Source organism: Plectropomus leopardus, chromosome 1 (assembly GCF_026936395.1).
Source record: "Plectropomus leopardus strain MGB_pleo_1.0 chromosome 1, ASM2693639v1, whole genome shotgun sequence".
Lineage (NCBI taxonomy): Eukaryota > Metazoa > Chordata > Actinopteri > Perciformes > Serranidae > Plectropomus > Plectropomus leopardus.
The window spans coordinates 19,079,691-19,106,174 of NC_142176.1; the positions used below are offsets into that span (position 1 = coordinate 19,079,691).

The 26,484-nt window shown below is 39.1% G+C and overlaps 1 protein-coding gene across 15 annotated transcripts in view; it reads right to left on the reverse strand.

Moving 5' to 3' along the window:
• Positions 1 to 20,179, reverse strand: part of tjp1a (tight junction protein 1a) — a 131,034-nt gene extending 110,855 nt beyond the window's left edge. For 6 of the 15 annotated variants that reach the window (XM_088077054.1, XM_088077062.1, XM_088077084.1 and 3 more), the window contains exons 1-2: positions 19,673 to 20,179; positions 388 to 601 (exon numbers count right to left, since the gene is read on the reverse strand). In XM_088077054.1, the coding sequence (XP_087933180.1) occupies positions 388 to 601; positions 19,673 to 19,764 (306 nt within the window). In that variant the 5' untranslated portion in view covers positions 19,765 to 20,179. The remainder of the gene's footprint in view (positions 1 to 387; positions 602 to 19,672) is intronic. The other 9 variants (XM_088077109.1, XM_088077082.1, XM_088077070.1 and 6 more) reach the window with 2 other exon arrangements.
• Between the last annotated feature and the right edge of the window lie 6,305 nt (positions 20,180 to 26,484).

Sequence of the window (26,484 nt, forward strand, 5' to 3'; positions counted from 1 at the left end):
TGGACTTCTCAGACATTTATTCTCCCTTGAAATCACAGTAACTGTAATTAAGTAAATGTAATCACAGCTCATATTTAATGCAAGATATTATTTCTGCAGGAATACATAACACAAAAAACAAAAACAAACAAAAAAAAAAACAACAGGAAGTGAAGTTTTCAGAAAAGGATTTTTTCCAGCAACCCCCTTTGAGGTAGTACAAGCCCTAATCGATATTTTTAACCCCTTGAAACCTGAGTAAATTGCCAGCTCTATTAAAAAGTCATAATCATCATTGAGGAAATAATCACAGATTAATCGTCAGTCATTAGTTGCAGCCTCAGCATCCTGCACGCCCTCTATGTGTACATGTTAGGTTAGTGTGATCAAGTTGTGGGTGAGACTTACATTGGAGTCGAGCAGGTCCATGCTGTCCAGGCTCTTGCTGCGGTGAATGCGGCCTTTGATACGACGCAGTGAAGGTTTCCCCTGGCTCATGGGCAACGAGAGGGTGGAGGTGGCAGGCATTGCCATAGCACCAGCACCACCGATAGCACCTGTAGGCCCATCTGAACAGCCGGGAGCACCTGAGGGGGATGTCTCTCCATCTGGCGGGGTCACCCTGCAACAGAGCAGACGCAGAAACAAAGATGATGTCAGAAATGATGCAGGCACCAAACTTCCCCTGTCTGAAGTCATACATGTGCTCTTTCAAAAACCATCTCCATGCTCAAGAAACCAGGTTTCTTTGGAGAAATGAAGCCGTATTTACCAGGTCTCTCTTAATCTTTTACCCAAATCCCTTACTGAAATCATGCTGGTGCAGAAAGTCGAAAATAATCAGGGTATTTAAAGCAGCATCAGTGTTGTTTCAAGCAGCCGCTGGAACAAAGTGAGTAATTTGCTGCCAGATATTTCCCTAAGGAGTTGGTGGAGACCAAAGCTGAGTTAAAGGCCATGTGGTCAGACTTCAAATGCTAATGTTGCTCTGTGTCTGATGGATGTTTTAATAGGTAACTTGTTAAAATGTTTTCCATAACAGTTTCACCAGATGATATTATGTCTAGATTGAAAGACCAAAGTGGCCAAAAAGTATTTAAATAAGTGTATGTAAATGTACTGTGTGTTACCTGAATGCACCAGTTACATTTCATTCAAAGCTTTAATTGATAGAAGGAAGACATTTGAGACGTCTGTGTATGTCCTAAACTCGTGCCTGCCTCTGATGTCGTATCGCTTGTGGGCTCAACAACTTGACGTAACCACATCCATTAAATACCACATGATTCACAATGACCACGCTTTCTCTGAAGAACAATCCACACTGCCAGCAGGCACTGCTGCGTATCTGAGGGAAAAACATAAAGATGCCTGGAGGATCTAAGTGACATAACTTTCCTCTTGCTGTCTTTACTTTTTAAAGGACATCCTCTCCTGTTGGCTGTACTTGCATTCCAGCATGTGTGAATAATTGGGCTGAATGTCAGCGGGTAGCCTGCAGATGGAGACTAGGTATGAAGCATCCACTTGTCTTCTAATATTAAGCCACAATAAAGCTGCTCTGCTTCATACATGCACGGCTGCAAAGGGAGGGAATTTCCGGGGTTAGTTAGGGTGAATCGCTGAGTAAAAACCACATACTGTAATTCTAACAACATTCAACCTTTAAAAGACAAAAAAAAATGAAATAATAATTAGAAAGTAGAACTGCCACCACACAGTTGTATGCCTCCACTCACCACCATAGATAGGATTGGGATTGTTGAGTTATGGCCAAAAACACGCTGTGTGAGGTCACAATGACCTTTGACCTTCAACCACCATATTCTTCAGCTCTACTCAACTTCAACTTTATTTGTCCCCAAAGGGCAATTGGTTCTGCAGAAAGGCATAAAAAGGACATAGGAAAAATACAAAGGACAACGCAAAAAGACGAGATAACAGGCAATGAGCATAGCAGCCGAAATAACAGTGATCCTTGACTGATGATCCCAGCAGCTACATTACATACAAAAATGAAGTTCTGAGTCAACAATGAAATATAAATGTGTCACTGATAATCATCACCAGTGATAAAAATCATCGGTGCAATTCATACTTCAGTGAGATATATATGATACAAGACCGCAATAATTTTAGCCTACAGTGCAAAGTAAGTGACTACTGCCTATGTTTTAACTGTGAATGTAAAGAGACCAAAGTGACACAGTCAGATACACCACAGCAACATTATCAGTTTATTCACGAGTACAAGTGAATGTTTGCATCAAAATTGAAAATATTCCCTCAGGAAGTTCTTGAGATATCACGTTCACAAGTATGAGGCAGAGGACGTCACGGTGAACTTTGACCTTTGACAACAAAAGTCTATCAGTTCATTTTGAGTCCAAGTCAACATTTGTGCCAAATGTTAAGAAAGTCCTTTAAGGTTTTGTTGAAAAATCGCTTTCACAAAAACGGTACAGATGGACAACACAAAAACATAATGCCTCCGGCTACGACTATTACTGGCGTGCAGGCATAAAAACCGAATGGACCAAAGTCAATGTCAAGGAAATGTTTTGAGATGAAGTGTATAATCCTATATACATTTGGTTTAAAAACACAGACACAAACTGTCATATACTGTAAATCAGGCAATAACTACATCAGTCAACTGACTGATGTAGTTTTTCAAGTAAAAATTTGCGGACATCAAATAAGAGTATTTTGTGTGTTTTGTCTTTTTTACTTTACTATAAATCAAATATCTGAGTGTTAAGTGTTGGTGCTGGAACATTGTGAATGGAATTTATTTTTAACAAATTACCTACATTTTGAAAGGAAAATTATGAACCCTGACAATAAAGGAAAAATCTGAAGACTAATGAAATTATTTATTAGCTGCAGCCCTGTAACCAGCTAAGCTTTGCGGTGCACACAGACGTGATGAAGCTGCTGAAAGAGAAGATGGACTCGTTTTTGCAAACACTTACAGTTTGTCAGTCTTTCTGCAAGTGGAGAACACCGGATGATAAATTAGGTTCAGCAAATCCTCGGAACAACGCAACAACAATGGCAGATCACCTCAATGTTTACGTTTGGCAGCAGTCGTCGCTCTTTGGCTAAGTCCTTACAATCACACTCAGATATTGGCACCTCGGAGAGGTTAGCAGTAAAATGACGAAATGTTCTTAAAAATAGATGCTCAGAAGTCTACAATGGTACATTCGGTGCTGGCACTGTGTCTGGGCTTGTCTCTTCCCCGTCTACTAATACAGCGACTTGCTATAATAAGCCTGACTAACATCAGAGTGGCTCCTCTCAAAAGCAGGGCTTGCATTTCCAAAAGAGTCATCATTTGGTGACTTTCTTATTATTGGTATGCTGAAGGTCCTCAAAACCTACAGCTTCATATGGTTTCATTCAATAACACCGATGACTCAGTTACAGTCAAAGAGTACTTACATGTCCTAATAGTACCTATTATGTAATTAGTACCTTTCAATCTGTGTGACTTATTTTTTATTTTTCTCTTGATCCTTCCCGCAGAGGTTTTTTCGTTGAGCCTTCCTGAGTGTGTGGGGGAAATGCAACAAGCATATAGCACAAAGGCAGTGAGAGTTATTACCAAAACAAACACCTGATTTCTTTAGCAAAATGCAAATCTTCTTTGCAAATTCACACAAGCTGTGTGTGCACGTAAGCAGAATATGGGTGCATGACATCCACCTGTCATACCACACAAAACCAACAACATTTACTAAGCCTACAGCTTCCCCACACACATCGCTTCCAACACAGACACATCACAGCACCAAAAAGCTGGCATTAGCATCATATGCATATAGGCCTAATGACTGTTTTCACAAATAAATGTAGCATTTGCTGGCCAGAATAATATCAGTAACCTGGCACGATAGTCTTTACTAGATTTTAAAAATATATCCTTTGATTATCAAAAGTTGAAAGTTGAAAACATAATCCTTAAGTTAAAAAAAAAACTTACTTTTTCACTATTTTCATGCATGTAGCAGGCGGCGTAGAATCTAATCTTGTTTTGCAGGATCTTGTGAGAACAAACAGTTTATTTTTGGTGTCAATGTTAATGAGACATATAGACAAATGAAAATCACTATTAATCACTATAATCACTATTTTAAGATGTGGTTATTTTTCCTGACATGTGTTTGTCGAAAATGATGGTTCAAGGATCATTGAATATTTGAAAATAAGACAATAATTTCTGTTTTCACAGTTTCTGGCTATGACAAATGTTGTGATTTCAGCTTTTTTTTGTTTTTTTTCTTTAAAGAAAACATGCCTTTCAAACCCGCTGGCTCAGAGGGTATTTAAAATAAATACGAGATACAAGCATTTAAAATTGTATGATTAAAAAAAATCACTAGTCCCTCCCCAAACAAAACAATATTTGACATGTATCCCCCCCTTCATAAGTAACGGACAGTCCCTTACTTTAATCCCAGTGTTGCTTTTACAAGAGGATTCAATTCACACATTCAGCTGCAGCTTATGAAGCTCTGCAGGTTTAAACACTGGACTGTGTCTGAGGGACAGTTTACAACCTGCAGCTCACTCACTGCTAATCCTACACTAATAAATGACATTGCTAAGAGAAACAGGACAACAGAGAGACAAAACAACATAAACGACTTGTCTAAAAGCTTGTATGTATCTTATGAACATTTCTAACAGTTAGTAAAATATAATGCAAAATGTGACAGAATTTGAAGTACACTGCATTACATAACTTGCAAGAATAATTTTCCAGACGAAGGTGACATTTTAAACAATGTGGATCACTCTATTAAGATCACAACAAAGAGTAAGTGATTCAAAATAACTTTGAAAGAAGAAAGTTGTTATTTAAACAAGCAGATGCCCGCAGTGCTACATTCCTACTAAAGATGGTAATTTTTCATTTGCTGCCCTTTGACCTTCTCACTTCCCTAACTGTACAAGATGCAATACTTGCAATATAACTCGAGCATGTATGAAAATAGAAATACAGCTCATGGACCTGAAGTTATGATGTAACTTCAGGTCCATGAGCAGAATAAACATCGGGGTAAAAGTAATAAAACTATACAAAACACCAGAAGGGGCAGAAGTATGACTGCTCACTTGCTGCTGGTCTATGCATGATTTATTAACAGTGATGCTGCAGGATTTTAGGCAGATATTGAGCCATGCAAGCCGCTGGATTAGACACAGTCTGGCTGTCTGTGCAGACAGAAGTTAGTTTCACTTTTCACTGCCTCTGGAGAAATATGGAGAAACTCACAACAGGCTTGAGTGCACTCACAATGTGTTCCCAAAGTGACCTCTTCAGTGCAAACACCAGACAAAGCCGTCATGTTACAGCCCAAAAAAGAAGAAATAACAAGAAACATTAAGCATTGACTGCAGTGAGAAGTGAGGTTTATGAATATTACATGAGCCTTCAGCCAAAAATAGAGAATCTCCCTCCTGCCCTGGATTTAAGAGGTCATTAGCAAAGCTTTACAGATTACCTCATCGCAGCAATGTGTAAATTTTAGAGCCTAATTGGAGAAAAATCATCAGTTATATGAATCATTGATTAATGTATTAGCAGATCAGTGTGTTTTCCAGTTATAATATAGTAAGATATTAAGAGCATAATTAAATTAATTGAGACATTTACTAAGAAATAATGATATTTTTTGCAGCAGCACCACTATGGTCTAACATTACATTATGAGAACAGTAAAGATTATGCAAGTTCATTTTTGGCAATTGGAAAAACAGTCTTAATTGAGCATTCATTTAATAGATGCTGAGGAGGTATCAATCATATCACATGAACTTCATTAGCAGCTGCCCAGCTGTGCACATTTTTAAATTCAGGAAAATTGAAAAAGCAAAATAACATGCTATATGTGATAAGATGATAATGTGACATAGTGCTGTGATATTTTAAAATACTACATTATAAATTGAATCACTATGACGCGCTGACAACAATCACTTCTGGGTAGACAACTGGCAAATGATCGAGTGCAGAGACGTGTGAAATCTGAAAACTTGTTTATTTCTGTTGTCTTTTTCAGCCATAACTGTCACTTTTAAATAGTTAAGCTATAATAGTTAGCTTTGCTATCATCTTTGATAAACAAAACCTTCCAGCACAGAAGCTAAACAATGTACTGCGGCGGCCAGGAGCCTCAGTCAAATTTATTTTAGCCACCTAAAAATATCAATATCAGTTTAAGTGTACACTACATTTAGAAATACCTTTCACACAAACTGATTGAAGCACTGATAGACCAGCAACTTATATGGTCTGCAAAGTAAAATTTAGTTTTTGCCAAAGGAGTCCGGTGGCTTCTGATGGCAAAGTAAAGCCATGAAAGTATTCTCAATACAATTTGCACTTAAACTGGTTTTGAAAGGGCGAGTCTTTTGTAGTTGGCTAATAACTAACCACTTGAAGCAGCGTTTTCTTAGCACAGTTTCATTTTATGAACGTAAACCGCAGAAATGACTGTAAACATGCAGTGTGATTTGGTCCATAGTGAGCTGCCAACGCAAATCAATCTCTTGCAGCATATTCTTCCCACGAACATTCCTACAAAACCTCATATTGAGGTGTGATTTATTGTGAATATAAAATTACACCCAAACAGATTTGGGATCATCTGTCACCTGCGTACAGAATGGCTGGTTATACTTTGTTAACATTTGAGCACATACTTAAACCAGTGACATTTTTTTGGTAAGCTTGTAGGCACCAGTTTAACCTCAGAGGTATTATGTTATGACAGATCTTCAGTGGAGAGCACTTTGCAGAACGATTGGTTCCACTCAGGGACGACTTCAGGGACAAAAGCAGGTGTGTCTTATCGCCATTCTGACACTTCTACCTAAGCAGGAGCGCTCCCTGTCACACACAGAGAGACACACAGACACAGCAGAGACGTTACCCACCACTGATTTCCTGTCCTCCTCTGCCCAGGTGGCTCTAACTTGATAAGAGCGCCATGCTTTGTTTTTCTTTAACATCACTTCTTGTAACAATGGACTGTGCTCTGACCAAAATGTTAAACCCGGCGCTGACAGGATGCCTTTTGATCCTGGGATTTGCCTTTGTTCATATCTTCCAGTTCATCGAGCAACAGCGGTGCAGCCAAAATAGCTCCACTGACTTTTCCCTCTTTCCATTTATATTCTCAGACCTTTTCAAAGAGGCTTTTACCCTGCCGGCATGTTTTACTTTCCATATAAACTCACTCACTCACTAAAGGGCCACTACTGCGCAGGTGGGGAAAGTCAAAGTTAGAGCGAAAAGACAAAGAAGCAGAAACTGAAGGAGACAGGTGAACAGAGCATGAAGGAGCATGTTGCTGAGAGGCAGAGGTGGAAGACAAGGGTCCGAAAGACAAAAGAAGAAAGACTATGATACAAACGGACAAAGGACAGAGGGACACTGTCAGCGTATGGCTCAGAGGTCGTCCCGACTGCTTCGTAACGCCTGACTGTTCAGCTGGAGGAGATGGCAGCCGATGAACATGCATCATTCTGCTAACGGGCCCCCCTCCGACTTCAGGGGACAAGTGGTGACAAGAGGTGCATGACACATCGTTGCTTTACCCAGATAACCTCACTGACCCTCCCGAACAGAAGGATGAGACAAATGACTAATATGTTGGCCGGCTTATAACATCCTTGAGAAAGAAAAGAAAACAAGGAAGCTCTTTACTAGTTAGAGTCTGTAAGCTCTTTGAAAGCCACCTGGGCAGGCGAGGATACTGCTGCAAATCTGTGGCGAGATCAAGACTCTGATTAGGTCAGACAGGCCTGACAGATGGGCAGACCAGATTAGGCATATAGACATGTATCAAACAAGGCGGGACAACGCTCATGTCCGGTGCTGTCTGACCCCTGTGGAGATGGCTGGTTTCAGAGAGCATGTGTGCATAACAGACTTTAGCACAAATACAAACTTTAGCTCACATTAAAACTCAATGTGTGAACAGAGGTCTGCTGTGCAGACAAGTTGGGCCAAAAGTGGAGAGTATCCTGAGATACTGTATACACCATCCCACCAACCATGGTTTATACACACTACTGATAACTGTCTATTACCACAAAGGGAAAGTCCTATAACACATGTAAACAAACCCTGGTAAAGGTGTCAGTAGTAAAGACCTTAATTTGCTGTTAGTACCGCTTCTTTTATTCCATTAAAATTGATGTTTTGAACTCTTTCTATTACATCACAAGAACTTGAGAAAACAGATGCAACTTTTTCAATCCAATCAAGAAGCTTCCATATTTATCTTATCTTGTTCAAAACATCCATGATTGCTTATTATTATAAAGCGTTAGCCTGGAGGGGATCATGTGTTTGGTCGCGCGTGTGCGTGTAAGTGAGTGTGTGAGTGTGTGAGTGTGTGAGTGTGTGTGTGTGTGTGTGTGTGTGTGTGTGTACATATCTGTGTGTCTCCAAATGGTTTGTTTACTTAGAAGTTCATCTGTTTCCCGGGGTGACAAGAGGAGACATGGCATATTTAGACTCTAAATAAAACTAAAGCTGTGCCAATATGACAACATTTTGGATGTGAAGCTGAGGAAAGAGATTTAAAAATTGGCTGCAGGTGTGGTTTTGAACTGGTAAAATTTGATATACTGATCCTGTTTGGGGTTGAGCTTAGTATTAGTCTTTTGCTATTGTCTTATCGGGCAATGATCATTTTGGGGTCACCACCTGGTGGAAATCTGCGCTCTTTTTTTAGATGTTTCTCAGTATTATTCTTCAACACTAGTCCTTTATGCACAGATTAAATGGAAGCTGGAAAACCAGTCTTTAGTCGTATGGTATATTAAATCTTGGTCAGCAATGATATGTAATTTGTACTTGATGAGGCTTAAACTTTTAGTTATTGCAACTTGTCCCAGTGTGGTTTGCAACATTATTTGATTGGTAAGTCGGTTTCAATCTTACTAATATAGAAGACATGAAGAAAAAAGGGATAATCAGAGTACTTCAGTGGACAGACATACATCCACCTATTTCACAGTATCAGCCACTTTCTGAGTTCCAGACAGTCTCTACTACACTGCCCTATAATGACATTACATCATATTAAGGAAAATGAAATGCCTCAATTATGTAACATTAGAAAATATTAATGTTGACATACGGATATAAATCTGCCAAGCAGAGGGAAAGAAGGAAGGGAATAAATTGAGATCTCTGTCAGACAAAAGTGGATCCCCTCTGCCGTGTCCTTCTCTATTTGTGTGACGGCAGTGATGGATTCCATCTTGTCAGCCCCCTGTGAGCCATCGTGACAGTCGAGAGTCACCAGAGGCCGAGAACGTGTGACTCACAGATTCTAAAAGTCATTGCTGCTCGCCGTCTGATTCTGACTGGAGACGATGAGTCTCTGATAGGACTCTGTTACCATCACTGCCGCCAACAGGCTCCTCAAACAGCCATTACCAGAGCCTCAGCCAGGCTCAACATTACATGTATCCAGACCAGCACTGTGCAAGAGCTGCAGACTCGAGGAGGACGCAGCTGCAGAGTCAAAGCCACACTGGCATTAAGCTGCACAGGAAGGTACAGATACGCATCTAATGAACCAAATATGGCTTGATATCATTTTAATGTAATTTAATACAAGTGACAAAACATAACTATACTAATTAAGTTATGGTACCGAAGCCAAACTTGTATAGTTTTAAACCATTTGAGGATTATAAACATTCCTGAATAAAATACAACTTAAATTGAGCAACTGTAATATAATAGATAAGATAATTTATAATAAGTGAAGACGACTAAGGGCCCTGACAAACCAAGCAGATGCTCTGCTGATGGGCCATGTGGGACCGTCATCGAGCATCTGACGCCCTAGTTCTAGTGGTGTATCCTGTACTGTTGGCCCTTATTTGCTTTTTTTGCGGCCGATTCAGCATATTGAATTGGCATTGGAGACGACTGAGCCTGTGGTTGAATAAAATCTCTCTGATTGGCAGTGGAGCGCACAAGAGGCAAACAGAGGTGAGAAAAGCTAAGAAACAACTAAAGTCAAGAGGGCATGAGATTGAAAATAACTTTATTTTAATTTGGAGAAATTCTTTTCTTTAGCCACTAAGCTATAGCAGAAATAGTTTGTAATTGTTTGCCAAAACACAATAAATATAATTTTTTCTTTCAACATTGGTTGGTGTTGTTAATGTGCTAAATGGCTAACTAGCATCTTGAATTCGTGCTGTCTGTGTTGCAGCTTCCCTTTTCCAATGATGAATACAGAATATTGCCACCTGCTGCTATGGACAGTTATTTCCTCTCACACAGGCGCAGAACGTACTTGTTAGCTGACTGTTGGCTGTGGTCTTTGAGATGTGTTCGACGCAACAGTCAGCCTTCGGTCTTTGCTGTCGGTTTGGTGTGTCTGGGGCATGAAAATCAGCCAACTTTCTATATTGGACAGGTGTGATTACTTCAGTAATCAACAGGTATTAAGGTTCAATAACCCACTCTGATACAGATTGGCATGAGACATTATTGAAACGTCAATTTTCACATAATATAACTTCTCAATCAGTCTCTTTGTTAGCACTTCCAGTTTTCAGGTGATTTGCCACCTTTTCTATCTACAGATGTCCTATCAATAAATGCCAAAAAAACCTATTGGAGCTTGACTTTTTCGACACGCTGCAAGCAAATCTGTCAGTCTGCCATGGGTGGTCAAAAAGTCAAATTGCTTCGATTTTTTGGCTAACAGTAAAAAAACAGGAGCATTCGCATACTGATTTGGACATGCGTGGATTACTATGACAACGATCAAAGCTGTGAAGCATTCAGATCAGCCCTTCATTTAAAAAAGAAATTGTACTTTATAGTTATTTAAAGTGTCAAACACAAATACATGACAACAAAAACATACCTTTTACTAATTGGTTGCACTTAACATTGTACTACATATATGTAACAAATGGCAACATAAAACAATATGGCACGAAATAAGCAAGAAGATATCAGTATACAATGCCAACAGTCAAAAAGTACGTAGAGCAACATTTCATTGCCCACTATTCTGACCGTGGATGCTAGCACTACCTGGAATTTGCTCTTATTTTGGAAAGCTACATGAATATGAGCATGTCATACATGTACTGATAGATTGTTAGATCCAAAATGAAGGCCCAGTTTAAAAAATAAACAGGTACAGTGCAAGGCAGATAGCATAAAACTGCATACAGCTTAAAAGTAGGATACAAATTTAGCAAGAAACAGAAGCCATTCAACAAAGCAAATATAAAGGAAAGGGTTTAATTTTTGTCTCCTGTTATCAGAATTTAAATTAGACCTGAAAAGTTCTCAGTATAGGCCCTAACCCAGACAAACACACAGACACACTCACACTGGCACAGACACCCAAAAATCCACACTCAGCCACACCAACAAACACGTAAACACACACCCACAGGATGCTCTGAGAGCGGGTGGGGGTAAGGGGGTGAGCCACGAGTCAATAAACCCTGTGTAATCTGTTCCCTTTAGTGGCATAAACCATCTGAGAGGAGATTACAACCGTTCTGCCAAAGTAAGAACATGCGAGTTCCTAATGGACAGAAACACTGAATACAAAAACACACACAAACACGTGTGTGCACCTTCGCTTATACTCTGCAAAGAACTGCAGAGAATAAGAGTAGTGTGTCCAAAGACTGTCAGGAAGTCAGGACTCGTGTTTGCGAGTTCAGACTTCATGACTTTAATAAAAAAAGGCTTTTCTGACTTCAGGGAGAACGAGACAGAGAGATACTGAGAGTAGAGGATAAAAAAAAAAAACAGTATTTCTGCATGTTTTTCAGAAAAGTACTGATTATCATGACAGGCTCACCCTGGACTTGGGCTCCTGCTGAGGTAACTAATGCGCGGCATTGTCAGTTTGTGTGAGATTACGCATCATGGCCTCCATGAGTTGAACTAGAAGAGTGGAGGGGGTCGGACAGGAGTTGTTGAATGTGTGTGCTCCTCTGAAGAGCTGGGAGGGAGGACGTGTGGACAGGCAAATCAGAGGGCAGGGGGGCTGCTGCGTGTGTGTGTGTGTGTGTGTGTGTGTGTGTGTGTGTGTGTTGGGGGGAAAGAAGGGACGCTGACTTTATGCATCATTAAGCAGGTGGACTGAGAGCACCAGGCGGGGCTGTCGCTGTGGACTGTCACTGGAAGCAGAGTAGACATCTGGCACACAATCCAGGACGATACACCCACATGTTAGGATGAGCTGTGACCAGTTGAAATACACGTCATCAGGCTAATTATTATTTATGGATCATCTCTGACTAATTACAGTGCTGAGGTTATAACAGACTGCTTTGTGTTTGAATAATAACAATGTGTTTTATTCAGTGTAATGGAGTCATTTGGTGAGGAGCGTTGTGTTTGGTGTTATTCTGTCTCTTCATCTGAACTCTTAATTTGACTATAACCAGAATAACACAATACTCAGATTAATAAACACATCAACGAAGTAATCTTTTATATTAAGGTAGGTCGTAATCGGATCAAGCATTGCTCGTTAACAGTGTTTCATCTGGCACTTTACCTGAAACATAAGCAGAAATCGGTAACTTATCACCGATAATGTGGAAGATTTTCCGATCTCACGCTACCCGATTGATCGCTGCAGTCTGCACAAACTAATACACTGGATAGCAAAATCCTGGCCTTAAGGTGCATGTTTTCACCTTCAATTTACATGTATTATACTAAAAATAATTATAAATTAAATTGTTGAAATCACTTCCACCTTCATGAGATGGAGCAATAATGACAGAGATGATAAATTCAAGGTGACTTAGTATGAAAACCACTTTCTGAATGAGCTCCCTATATACACAAAGACCAAACAAGACTGTTGGTTTTTCACATTAAGCTAAACTCTTAGTGCCTTTGAGACATATCAAAGTGAAAAGTGCCCTTTAAACTGCAGCTTAAAGTCCATGCTAAAGTTACTGCAGATGATCTGCAAGAGTACCTGTGTGGTACTTGTACTAACTATTTCAACCTAATCACCACAGAAAAATTTTGACATTGTACATTTCTGCAAACCACAGATATGTTAACATTTTCAGCTTATTATTATGTTATTGTGCATTGATACTTAATGTTTTAGCCGCAAAAAACACTTGGTTATGGATAGGAAAAGGTCATGTTTTGGCTAAAAATACTTGGCTTTAGGGGGATTATTCCTGCTTGAAAAGCAGCTATATCTCAGTAAAAAACAAACACCTATTGCGGCAATATCCACGCTGGAAAAACAGTGACAAGTTGCTGAAAAACACTCCTGCAAAAAAGGCCCCAGGTCACAAAAAAAAATCCACATTTGGGGGCTTAAAAGACTCTGAGGAAAGAGCCACAGGTCCCTAAAAGAACAACCCTGTTTGGGGGTAAAAAGCCGCAGGAAAGACAGCAACAGTTCACTTAAAAACGTTTGTTTGTTGTTGTGGGTCTTAAACAGTGGTCTGCAGCTGGGCAGGCGTCTTGCCTCCAGATGACAAAGTTAGCTCATATACTATATCACTTAAGAAACATTGATATGATATGTATAAAACATGCGTATGTAAAATATTCTTGGATTGCTTGGATGTACAATGGAAACATTTCCTCCTGGTGACTGAGCTGGACTAATTACATCATGAGAGCGCCTGGTCAGGATAAGCACTTGACACCTTCTAGCTTTTCTGACCTCACATTAAGACTGGTGCAGTTATCCCATTTATGTATAAAAAACGCTGATTATCTCTAGACATGCATCATCGCCCAAATATCTTATACATAAAATGCAGCTATATACAAAAACGTGTAGAATTTCAAACACATTTCTCACACTGTGAAGCTTTCATTACACAGTGCAATGAGCTGCTCTTTAAAAATGATGGATGGATGGGAGTAGATTTGTAATCAAGGGGGTCGAGTGTTTTGGAAGATCATAACACCATCTGGCACACAACCTCCCCCTCATCTATAATAAGTGATGTCTCCATTCTGTCTCCTTGTTTAGTTTTAGGAACAACTTACACCATCTCCTTTTGTGTTTTTCTTTGCCATAAAAACATTATCCGAGTGTACTCGTCAGCTCTAAATCATCTTGCTGTAGCTTTTCTAACAGCCAAAGCACATGCTGCTTCTTGGATTTCACCATCAGGATTTATTTCAGCATCATTTCCTTCATCATGACTTCCAACTCAATGGAAATTGCAGAAAGTATACTGGCATTTGGAGCCAATTCAAGAGCTTTTGGGAACAAGCCATATTCAATTTTTGGCTGTATACTAGAGCATGTATTCAACAATCTCATAAATAAAACCATCATCTTATCTTATCATGTAAAATAAGGGTGCAATTGAAAATCAAGTCAACAAAGATGAATGACCAAATTTGCCAACGTATAAAAGTTCTGGATCACTGCTACACACAGTTCAAATAACAAGTTTTGAGAATTTGTGCAATTCACAGTTTTTCAATTCTTTAAATGCCATTTGGAGTTAAAATTTAAGACCAATTTTACAAAAAAATTAAATACATTTATTTAAAAAAAAAAAAGATTTATGACATTTAATAACAGTTAAGGCCTTATTTTTAGATTAATTAATTCAATGCCTATTAGGACTTTTTAAGGATCTGCAGGAACCCTGTTAAAAGAAAGTATGAACTGATCAGTCAGGGATGTTTTTGATGTTTTGATTCTGTGTATGTGCAACAAAGGTCAAAAAGTAAACCTGATGCAGAGCCGTACATTAAAAGAAAAATTGCATATTGATGTTTTATAATGGTGAAAAGAAAAAGTTTCTTGGGCACTAGCCGTTATAAACAAACAAACAAAAAAAGAGGTACAGATGGTTAGATGAACTGAGTCCCATTATTTATCTACTTTAGTCCCACTCCCGTTAGCTCAAAGGTTACCACACCTCCTGATATAAACTTCACTATGAAACAATTCATGTAAACTTGGGTTATTTATCGAGTCTTCACATTTTAAACCTCGTTACATTGTTGAGTATTACCTCAGTCTGGGTGTGTGCATGCAAGCCCACTGATTCTGGGCTCTGACTTCGCCCTGAATAAAGACAGACATGGCATGCGAGTGAATGCACGGGGTGACTCCATGAAACACACACTGCAGGCACACGCTGGCTCAGCTTCCCTTCGTTAAAGTGGCTGTCGGAGGCGATACAGTAATCCTGTTTTAATGGCCGTGCCCCTTCCCCCACCATGATGTGATGGCCCCAGACAAACCGCCGCGCCTCTCTTAAGGGAGAAGTGTCAAAACCAAGTCACCACTGAGTCCTTTGCAACACATTTGACAGCAGTCACGAGCTAAGAGCGGAAAACCAAACCTTTCCCCCCGTGTGAAGACTTCGGATTCAGTCAGGTGTGTTACTACGGGCTCGTTCCTATATTTAGGATGAACTCCGCAGGAACCAGATTGGATGTTCATTACAATAAACCAGTGTTTGTCTTGTCACTGTAAAGTAATGCCAATCTGGAAGGATTATACCTCGAGCTTAATATTATCTATGTGGATTACAAAAGAAGAAGAACTGAATGTGCCCATTGTTAGAATAATGAGAGCCTATAATTAGACTGAAAACTACTCTGCTGTGTAATGTTTTTGAATTTTCCTTTTTTTTAAAATTAATGAGGCTTCTGAATGTCAAAGAGCAAAAGGAAGAGATGTACAGTTTATAATAATATGACAACATATCAATCATAACACAGGACATCTGGTATAGCAGCCTCTGCCATGCTGACAAAAGCCAAATAAGGCTATAGACATTGATATCAACATCTTGCTCCCTCATATTAACCAATTTAGATACAAAATTTACAAAATGATTGGTCAATTAATCAGTGAGTTGACTGACATTAAATTATTTATTTTGTTTTGTTTTATTTTCTGAGACTTACAATGAATTAATATGTACACTTTTCTTTTTCTAGCTTCTCGAATGTATGGATGTCTTTTTGCTTTTCGCTGTTTTATATCACTGTGGCGGCTGCAACTAACTACTTTAATTATTGACTAATACATCTGATCATTACATCTTGATAATTCAACTACAACAGCCTTCACGGCAAGTTGTTTTTTTACAGACACTGTCAACTGCTGTTTAGAGCGGCCAAGAATAATCCATTGCCAATAAATGTAATGTAATCCACTGGAAAAATGTCACATTAAATAATTAAATAAAGTTCTAGGGCGTTTATTCTATATATGTTTTTGTTCAAGTTTTAGAAATGTTTTTAACCTGAGCAATGCCATACAATACTGGCAGTGGTCATTTCATATCCATACAGGGTTAGTTGCATATACAGATGTTATCTATTTTAGATAACATCTGTATATGGTGGTATCCTGGTGGTATTTAGGTAGTCACCTAAATACCACCAGGATGCAGATTTTCTAATTTTCAAACATTTTTTTAACCAAAGAATTTGCCATTTAGCTAAAGAATTATCAACAGTTTGATTGCTAACGAAAACAATCCTTGGTTGCAGCCCTAAAATGCATTACAAACAATGAGAACGAGAAACTGAAAGCGACAGATTAGGACTGAGCAATATACAGATATCGTAATATGATACTAGATAACGTCTTAGATTTTTAGATTTTTAGATATCATAATGTCATAAGTGTTGTCATTTCCAGGTTTTAGTGATCCAGTGTGTAGCAATTAGTGGCATCTAGTGCTGAGGTTGCATTACTGAAACTTCTCCCATGAGCAAACTATGTAGGAGAGCTATGGTGCCAACTTGAAAACACGAATGGCTCTATCTAGAGTCAGTGTTTGGTTTGACCTACCATAAAAACATGGAAGAGGACCTGCTCCATATGCAGATATAAACAGCTTAGTCTGAGGCAACCAAGTCACAGCAATTCTTAGTTTCAGGTAATTATAAACTATTGAAATCATAACACCACATTGTATTTCTGCCAATAGAAGACCCTAAAGCCTACACACTGCAGCTTTAAAAGCTGCATTACAGTAATTTTATGCAATTTTCTGCATTCACTTGCTGTTCTGTTATTTGAGTTTACCCAATTAGTCATTATATCCACATTTTTATGATCATTTATCAGAAAGCTTGTTGTGTAAATATTTTATAAAACACCAACTGTCAACCCTGAATTATCATCAAACTATCAGTACTGAGGTGTTTAGTAAAAAAAAAAAAGAACAAAAATATTATATTTGATTTTCTCCATATCGCCCAGCCCCTGATCTTTACAAACACTCAAAAGTGAAACAAGAGTGTCAGTAAAGAGTAAGTGCGTTTGCTGGATGCAACTGGCTGAAAGAAATGTGTCGGGTAAATGATAATAAACACTGATATGAATCAAACTAAGTGGAAACATTCATATGACAACACAGACACATAAGCAGCCAATGGTGGTAAACCACTTAGCATCACTCGTGCACATGGTGATCTAAATGCAGGCGGCATGAAGCTACTGAATAAGTGATGAGAGTGGAGAAACCAGCGGACATTTTTTTTTTTTTTACTACATTAGCTCACAGAAATAGATCTGAGAAGAGATTCTTGCTGGGAAAATACAAATCACCAAATGTGCACTCGAGAGCTTCAAATGCGCGCTCGCGGGAGGAAAACACGGAGCGCGAGCAGGTGCAAGCGGACAGAATCGGACGGCGCTCAGTTTTGTTTTGTTCTGTTGTTGTGAATACACCTGCTCTGTTTTGTGCGCCTCTCTTCCGACCGCTGCATGTGAAACTCATCCTCAGCAGCGGATCACAACAAACAAGAGTCCACCGAGCAGACAAACACAGTCAGGGGGACAGGATGCACGCACAGAGCACCATGCACGGCTGCACAGAGAGCCACGGGAGCCTCTCCTCCTCCCCGCTGTGTGTGGGTATCACCGGCGTGAATATGAAACAGTTGTTGAAAGACGACGCTAAAGTTGGCTTCCGAGTCAGCAGTTAAGGGGAGAGTTAAGGGATAAGTAACTTCCATTGCTTAGCGATCGATTTTTTTTCACATTTTACTGTTGCTAAAGCGTGTTAGACATGTCTAAAAAACAGCTTTCACATCTGTAAAGCCTTTACTCTATTTGTGAAAACACAATAAAGATAGATTTTACATTTTTTCCGTTTCGTTTGTCACATAAACCCAGGTGCAGATCTGAACTCTGACAGGTCAAATTTGGATTAGATTATCCCAGAAAGATTAAATATTATTTAAATCACTGTTTAAAAAGTTGTGAAACCTATAGAGAAACCTGGTCCAATGTGCTCTACATGTGAGACACGCAGTGAAATCTCAGTTTTTTTGCATTTTCACAAACAGAAAAAAGGTTTCGAAAATCTGAAATTGTGTTTTAAGTAATATTTAGCCTTTCTGGGATAATCTGGTCCATCTTTAATCCATCTAAATTAAGAGGTCTTCAAGAGAGACCTGGTCCAATAGAGAACCCCAGTAATGAGTCCTAAAACCCAGAAATGACTTTCAGCACCTCCGGTTCCCTCGTCTTAACGTCTTTGGGGTTTTTGAATGGGTTTTTGGTTAGAAGCCTGAATTAAGGTCTGTTGTTAACACAAGCTTAAGAGACTTTCACATTTTGTTCTACGACATAAAATATGTCAGTAAATATCCCCATGACAAAGTTGAAGCTTTTATGTGTCTTACATAAGACGGTTGCTAAGAAATGGCTACATGAGACTACAGAACGTCATTAAGCAACTGCACTGAACTTAGCATTACAGCCTTGTAGCAGTGGGGACCAGCTGTAATGTAGTTCATTTTAGCCTAGCAACAGCCTGTTACTTCTTTCTTTGTTTGTGCTTCAAAAATCCTGTAAGTGGTGTATCTTGTTGAACAAAATCTGTAAGTACCATAAATATTTGTTTACCACAGAGCTTATTCCTGCAATGATCACAAAATCCAATGGAAAAATCCAATTGGCTTTTTGACAAGGGAACCAAGGCGACGTTAGTTTACGAGCTGGCCTACAGAAATACATCATCCTTAGGGCAGTCTAGACAGTCTAGACAGGGGGCAAAAAATAGTGAAATCTACCTTTTTTACATTTTCACGAATCCAATAAAGGTTTCACAAATCTGAATTTGTGTTTCCAATAATATTTAGCCTCTCTGGGATAATCTCATCCAGGTTTGGCCTGTCTGGTTATAGTAGTTTTTGGCAGAGACATGGTCAAATGTGGTCAGTCTGCAAAAAGAGCAGTGAAATCTTCCTTTTTTCTGCATTTTAACAAACAAAATAAAGATTTTACAAATGTGAAAGTGGGTTTCAGACAGTATTATGGCTTTACTTAAAACGTCTAACATGCTTTCACAACACTAAATGGTGCGAAAAGCCAAGAAACGGTCATTAAGCAACGCAAAGTTATTTTTCCCTTAACTCTCCCCTTAACTGCTGAATCTGAAGCTACGAATCGGAAGCGAACTTCAGCGTCGTTGTTGGAGGCAGAGAGAGATGAAGACAGCCGACTTCCGCCAACAGCTGCTTCAACTTCGCACGAGACACGATGTGGGCTAAGGGGATGACAACAGAGCTAAAGGGGCTAATTTTAAAGCACACACGATAACGCACCACCTTTGCCACTCTTTCCACGCACGCACCAACACACGCTCCCATCCACACGCGCACCTCCTCCTCCTCCTCTCTACTCACCACAGCTGTCTCTTAGCGGGGAGGCAGTCTTTGTTGGAGGCTGTCACTCCCATGGCCATCTGCATCACCGTGATGTATTTCTGGTACTTCATTTTGTCCTCCTTTACTACTACTACTTCTACTTCTAGGGATCCGCGCGCCACAAAAGCGGCACAGGTGAGCGTGCATTCAAATGTCTGTTATTGTCCCCTGGCACCCGCGGCATCTTCGGGATCAAAAACGCCATTTCCACGTCTGGAGGACTGATGACAGGGAAAACGTTCCCCGAGGAGCTCAACGAAAGGTACCACGCCGCCGCGACCCATGTCTCTAATCTCATTAGAGCTCAGAATAGATTGGCTAATCCATTCAATTTTAGTCAGGACCGGGTCATTGTTGTGGTTCGCCTCGTGCGCGGCGGACACTTTTTCCCCCCCCTCTCTGTTGTTTGTCTCTGTGGAGTAAAAAGAGTCAAGAGACAAACAGAGTGAGAGACAGGATGCAGCGGCGGTGGCACCCAAACGTCTGCGAGGTAGGAAAGAGAGAGCGCCTGTGTTCAACCAGAGAGAGAGATGGGGGAGTGACAGCGGAGGGGGAGGAGGAGAGGAGGAGAGGAGAGGAGGAGGAGGAGAGGCAGCGATGTAATGGCTTAAGAGGGGGGACCTACTACTGCTGAGTAATTTCTCTGTATTGTATTGGATGATGTTTTGGATGTTATTTTTCTCAGATTGGTCCATGAGGCACAATTAAAACATCCAATAAGCTGTTAGAAAACACTCAAGGGGTTCAGAGAGGAGCAAAGCAGCAGTTAGTATAAGTCTTTCACAGCAAAATATGGAGCAAAACAACAACTCAATACCAACTCTAAGGTTCACGCACACTTAAAAATTTAGACTGCAAATGGAAATCTGGACTTTGAAGTCTGGAGAACATAAACAAGATGACCTATTACACGGAGTAACTTTTCCATTATCCTCTTGTTTGAACCCTGACTTACTATAAACTGGCAACTTTCCTTTAAAATTTTTAACAATTTTCTTAATAAAGTGTTAAAGGTTTGCTTAAGCAAAATCAGATATGTGAGCATTTCCAACTATTTTATAATGTCTTTTAGCTGAGTGTTGTAACTGTATGTAATATTGATATCTGTGGGTTGTTTTTTTTAAATTTTTTTATTTATTTTATTTCTTGTTCTTTACTGTATGTTGTAATTCCACATAATCTTGTTAAAAATATATATATTTTTTGTCTTCTTTTTACCATAATGGTTATTGTATGTAACGCTGATATTTTCACTTGCTCCCTTTTCTTTACTCAAAGCGTAACTAGGGACAGGTGTTGGAAACTAGCAATAGCTATAATCTCTATATGTGAAACACCAGTTACTACAGCCTGTGTGTAACAGGTGAAAGTTGTACTACGTTAATTTGCATTGTGCCTATCAAATAAACTATATAAACAAAAAAAGGTATAGTCAGCTGTAGTTGCCAGCATCACAGTTATATTAGTGTCACTACCATATTTACAATAGTATATCAAAATTTAATTTATTACAATATTTCGCTGTCAAATTTTAGTAAAGTTTTACAGTTTAATTCCACCCTGCATGTAGTTTCTGTCTCTCCTTAAGACCTACTTCTGTTCAAATATAAAATACTGTATAATGTAAAATCATAAAGCAGTCTACTGTTTATGTAAACTGTTGTTTTGATTGGAAAAAGCATAAAAATTTATAGCGCTTTACTGTATTTAGCATTTGTTAGAATTTGGATGTACTTATCTCTTTTTTACTGTTTGTTTTTTGTATTTTCCATTTATACTGTAGGCTATATGTTTGCGTTTATTATTTGTAACAGATTAAGAGAAGCATTAGCTGTTCAGTTTTAATAATATGGCAACAACATGCATTTTTCTGCACAGTTCATTCACTACTTGTAATTTGGGATGTTGTATGGTTGTATTGGTACACTATGATATCAAAACTGATGGTTATTGTATTGTGTATACCTGCTTATCGGCGGTATTGAGAAAAAAAACACTATCTCACTGCTGCAACCCTAGTAACTGACTTAAACTTTCATTAATGTAATTCCTGTTTCAGCTTCTACTAATATTCGACTTTATACATTATGTTTGTATATTTTCTTGTAAATAACCTAATTTTTTTTAGTTTTTTTTAAAGTGTTATTTAAGTCATTTAATTGTTTTATTAAAGTAAATATATTTTACCAATTACTGTATATATATATATATGTGTGTGTGTGTGTGTGTGTGTGTGTGTGTGTGTGTGTGTGTGTGTGTGTGTGTGTGTGTGTGTGTGTGTGTGTGTGGTGTTGGGCTGCAACAGTATGAGATTTTTCTATTACACTAACTGTATTATCACGATTTCATAGTTATGTTAAACGATTACTATAGGGTTTATTTTGATTGCTAAAATGCTTAATTTTGGAAACTCAAAACCAAAGCTGAATTTCCATCAGGTTGCCTTTTTTTCCCCAAAACTATAGATAAGCAAATGTACACAGTATGATGATGTCAGTTTTCATACAGCAGTATACCTTGAAACTGATATATTACTGTAGCCTTAAATTGTTTCTGTTTATATCTCTAAAAATGACCATCTTCCAATATACACCTTTTTTTGACCTCTCAAACATTTATGTTGACATTAGCCTTAAAAGTCTGACATCGGTTGAACCATGAAGACATTTATTTCACTGTGTGTGTCAAGTATCTTGGCACAATAATTTCCATTGGAATAAATAAATATTTATCTTACCCAGTGTAAGGACACGAGCTGTATTCATCTCTTAAAACTACTGACCTTGTTGCTTAAATCTCAATCTCCTTAAGTAGCCGCACAGTCCCGCTCTGCAGGTTTGAACGAGGAGGCGAGTCACCATGATCCCATCGGCGGCTCAGTGAAACCGAGCCAAGCAAAGCTCATTAAGAATCTGCTCCAAAAGGACAAAGGTAACAGTAAAAACAATCCAATGATAGTGTTGATTTTATTCATGTATATCATGCTTAATAACTGTGCACTGTATAAATGCATGAAATCTCCGCTGGCTCTCAATAATGAGACTGAACAACAAACGTAGGAATGTTTTTTTAAATTGACTGAGAGATTAGTAAACTATTGTTTTCCTTTGTACCATCTCGTACTGCCAACCCACAGACTACAGCAAAGATCAGGTTACTTTTACTGACCTTTTAGGGGCTGATAGTTTACCGAGTCTCTGAAGATGCTAATCAATTCAGTGATTGATTCGGTGTCAAATTTAAACGCCCAGTAAACATTAGTCTTTTGTGAGTCCTCAAGGACAAGGGGGACATCAGAGGAGTCCATGTGCACGAGATCTACAGTGACCTCCTGTGTGCTGGTATGTTTATGTCTGCACGGCCTCTGTCTAAGAGGCAGCGCAGTGTTTTCTTTAGGACTAGAGTGATTAGGAGATGATGTAACCATAAGGACCGTTCACAGACTTCTTCTGTATAAATCCCTTCAGCACAGCCATTAACCTTTAAACAAGTTGGCAGGGAAGCTTGGGAGTTAGTATCTCACGTTTTTTGACAATGAACGGTGAGACGACACATCACTGTCACTGTATTTACATTTTTTATTCAAACTAATAAACAGAATGAAGGAAGGGAGAGCTGCGGTGTATAAACCACAGTCCTGTTGAGACAGCCCATGCACCGGAAAAAGTCAATCTAAATATAAACTCTATCAGAAATGAGTAACACCACAATAAAATGGCCAAGGAGAAGAGTCAGACAGCCAGCGCGAAGGCAGCGGGCTGCTGCTGGATGGAGCGAGCTGGTGAGCAGCTGGTGGGGAAGGTCAGAATGAAAGTGCTGCTATCAGCACTGCTTGATATTGGCAGCTATGAAAACAACAGAAAATCCACCAAAAAAAATGTCAACACAGCCTCCGACTCCTCCGATGTTTATTTACAGTTCTTGGAGTTGGAAAGAGGATTAAGTTAACACACACACACACAGAGGCACACCAGTGGCCTGAAGGAGACTGAGGATGGTGAGGTCACCACAGCAGTGATATGGTCTGAAGCCAGAAGGACAGTGGAGGCTGTGAATGACGCACAGATCTCAGCAGACTGTCAATATTCTCTCTGTTGTCAGTCCAGGTTTCACAGTGTTCAACTTCACGCATCTGCTTTCGGAGATACTTTGGCAATTTCCAACCAGCTTTCTAACAAACTACAAGGCTCTACTTCCATATATTTGTATTGCCCACCACCCAACCCGCCACCACGGACACAAAGCGCATAGAAGAGCATCAAGAGACAGACACGACCCTCTCTCTCTCTCTCTCTCTCTCTCTCTCTCTCTCTCTCTCTCTATATATATATATATATATATATATATATATATATATATATATATATATATATTCTTTTTTTTCAATTCAATTTGCTTTATTGGCATGAATGTTTGTAAAACAATATTGAAAAAACCTCCAATACAATTAAATGATGATATAAATAAATACATCTTTACTGCACTGCCTTTTTCTTGCCACAAATGTTCTTAGGAAACACATTTTAGTGTCATGTTTATCTGTATTAGCAAGCTTGTGAACAGGAAGTGAGCATCATTCTGCTTCCTTCACAGTGAAAACAGAGGCAAAAAAATGAGATCAAACCATGAAACTAAGCAGTGCTGACTAAATATAAACCAAGATTCAGAAAAACATGCCTCAAATATTTTCAGAATCATTATTAGCTTACTAATTCGAGATTGTTTCTTGCCAGTCAACAGACATTGTTTCACATACACAAGCTAACATGACATCATTCGGGAGCGTTTATTGGTCTGGTGCGGCAGAGTGTATTCTGGTAGTTGTGGGTTTTCTAACTCTTGAGCAAAAGTGTCCTTTTTCCTTTTTTTCATTGGTCATGTAGCACCAATTTTTAAAAGTATTTGCGTCATTCTTCTGTGCAGAGAGCCTAGCTTTATAAAAAGGCGCCCAGCAGTGAAATACTTCCTTAATAAAATGACATCAGGAGTCCACATCAACATATTTTTAATCACAAATATAAATGGCTAACATGTTCAAAAGCCAGCTGTCGCACATGTGATATCCCGGTGGGTTATGGAGAAGAATACTGGATTGGTTTAAGAGTGAGATTTCCCTCAGGAGCAGCAACCATCCAAATGTGTTGATCCCCCCCTCACCATAAATTACACTATCCCCTGGCCCCTGGCCACGATTAATCACATGACCAGAGCAGCCAGATTAAATCTGTAGCCTTGGACTGTTCTCCTGTCTCACTCTCTCTCTGCCTCCCTGTCATGCACGAAGCATACAAATAATCAACAAGCACACAGCCTGATCAGCTGAGCACATAACACACACAGATTACAACTATGGCTGTAGAAATTAGTCAGTGTGTGTGTCGTCATCCACCTGTTATCTGTTACTACTTGTACAGTTATTAAAACCAGTCCTGAGCACTTTCTGTACGCTACAGCTCTCCATGTCAGTGCAACCTGCACGCTGCACGCAACCTGTAACCCAACACTCCACTGCAGAGCTTTAATTTCTCAATGCCAGACCTGATTCGCCACGGCAACGCAGGCTTCAGGCTCAGCTAGGGTGGCCCTGAAACAAGATACGCCTTCATATTCAAAAGCAAAATGATGCAAGTTGAACAGGTGTGACAAAAATGCACATTCATACAGAGCTTAAACAATGAATTGACAACTACTCTGACAATCAATAAAATCTTCAGTCAGTATTCAGTCAGTCAGTATTCAAGGATGAATTCCAGACAATTGGATGGTAAAACTTCTCAAATAGCGACATGAATTCTGTTTATGAAGCACATTTCATTTAACATGAACTCAAAGTATCAATGAAAACACAGACAGCATAAACAACATATAGAAGAAAACAATATGAGCATGATGCATCAACATCAACACAAACAGAAACCCCTGCGCTATAACGAAAAAACAAATGCGATCATAAGAGTACACGCAGACAGAGACACACGCACACAGCAATTAATCATAAGCCTGGGAGAAAAGAAAAGTTTTAGGGTTGCTTTTAAATGTGGACACAGTCAGCAGGCAGCTTGTCCAGAGAGTGGGTCCACAGTGACTGAGGGCGCCCTCACAGGAACTGGATCTAATTCTGGGTACAGCTAGAAATGTGGATATTTTCTGCTTTCCCTCGTCTTGCGCCATATTAAACTACATATGTCTGGATTTCGGACAGTTACTTAAAGGTCTAGTGTGAAGGATTTACTGGCGTCTAGGAGAGGGGTTGCAGATTGCAACCAATGATAGACACAGGTGTGAACGGTGATGGGTCTCGACAGTCCACTTTGGTAACGTTAATATCAGGTGTAAACAGGGTCTTAGTTTAAGGTGATTATAAACAATGAAAACACAGTGATGACTATTACTATAATAATATTCCATATAATGACCTGAATCCTACACAATGTACCTTAAAAAATGATTTCACGATATAAACATAGGAAAGTACGGTGGACATTTTTCATTAATTTTCTGATGTTTTAAAGATTGTAAGGTTCATTTATTAATCAAGAATATAAATACTAGATAAACTGATGATGAAAGTAATTGTTAGTTGGTGCCACATTTTCATTTATTGGTATATGATTTACCATGTGGGTAACACAATGTATTGGCACAAATATTATGATTATTAAGTTGAGTTTATGATTATCAATTCAACCGAGATCACTTTGTTTGATTAAAAAACTTCCATATAATATAATGAATTATATGGTGTTTATAGATTAAATGTGAATCATGCGTGCCTGTTATCAGGCTTGCCT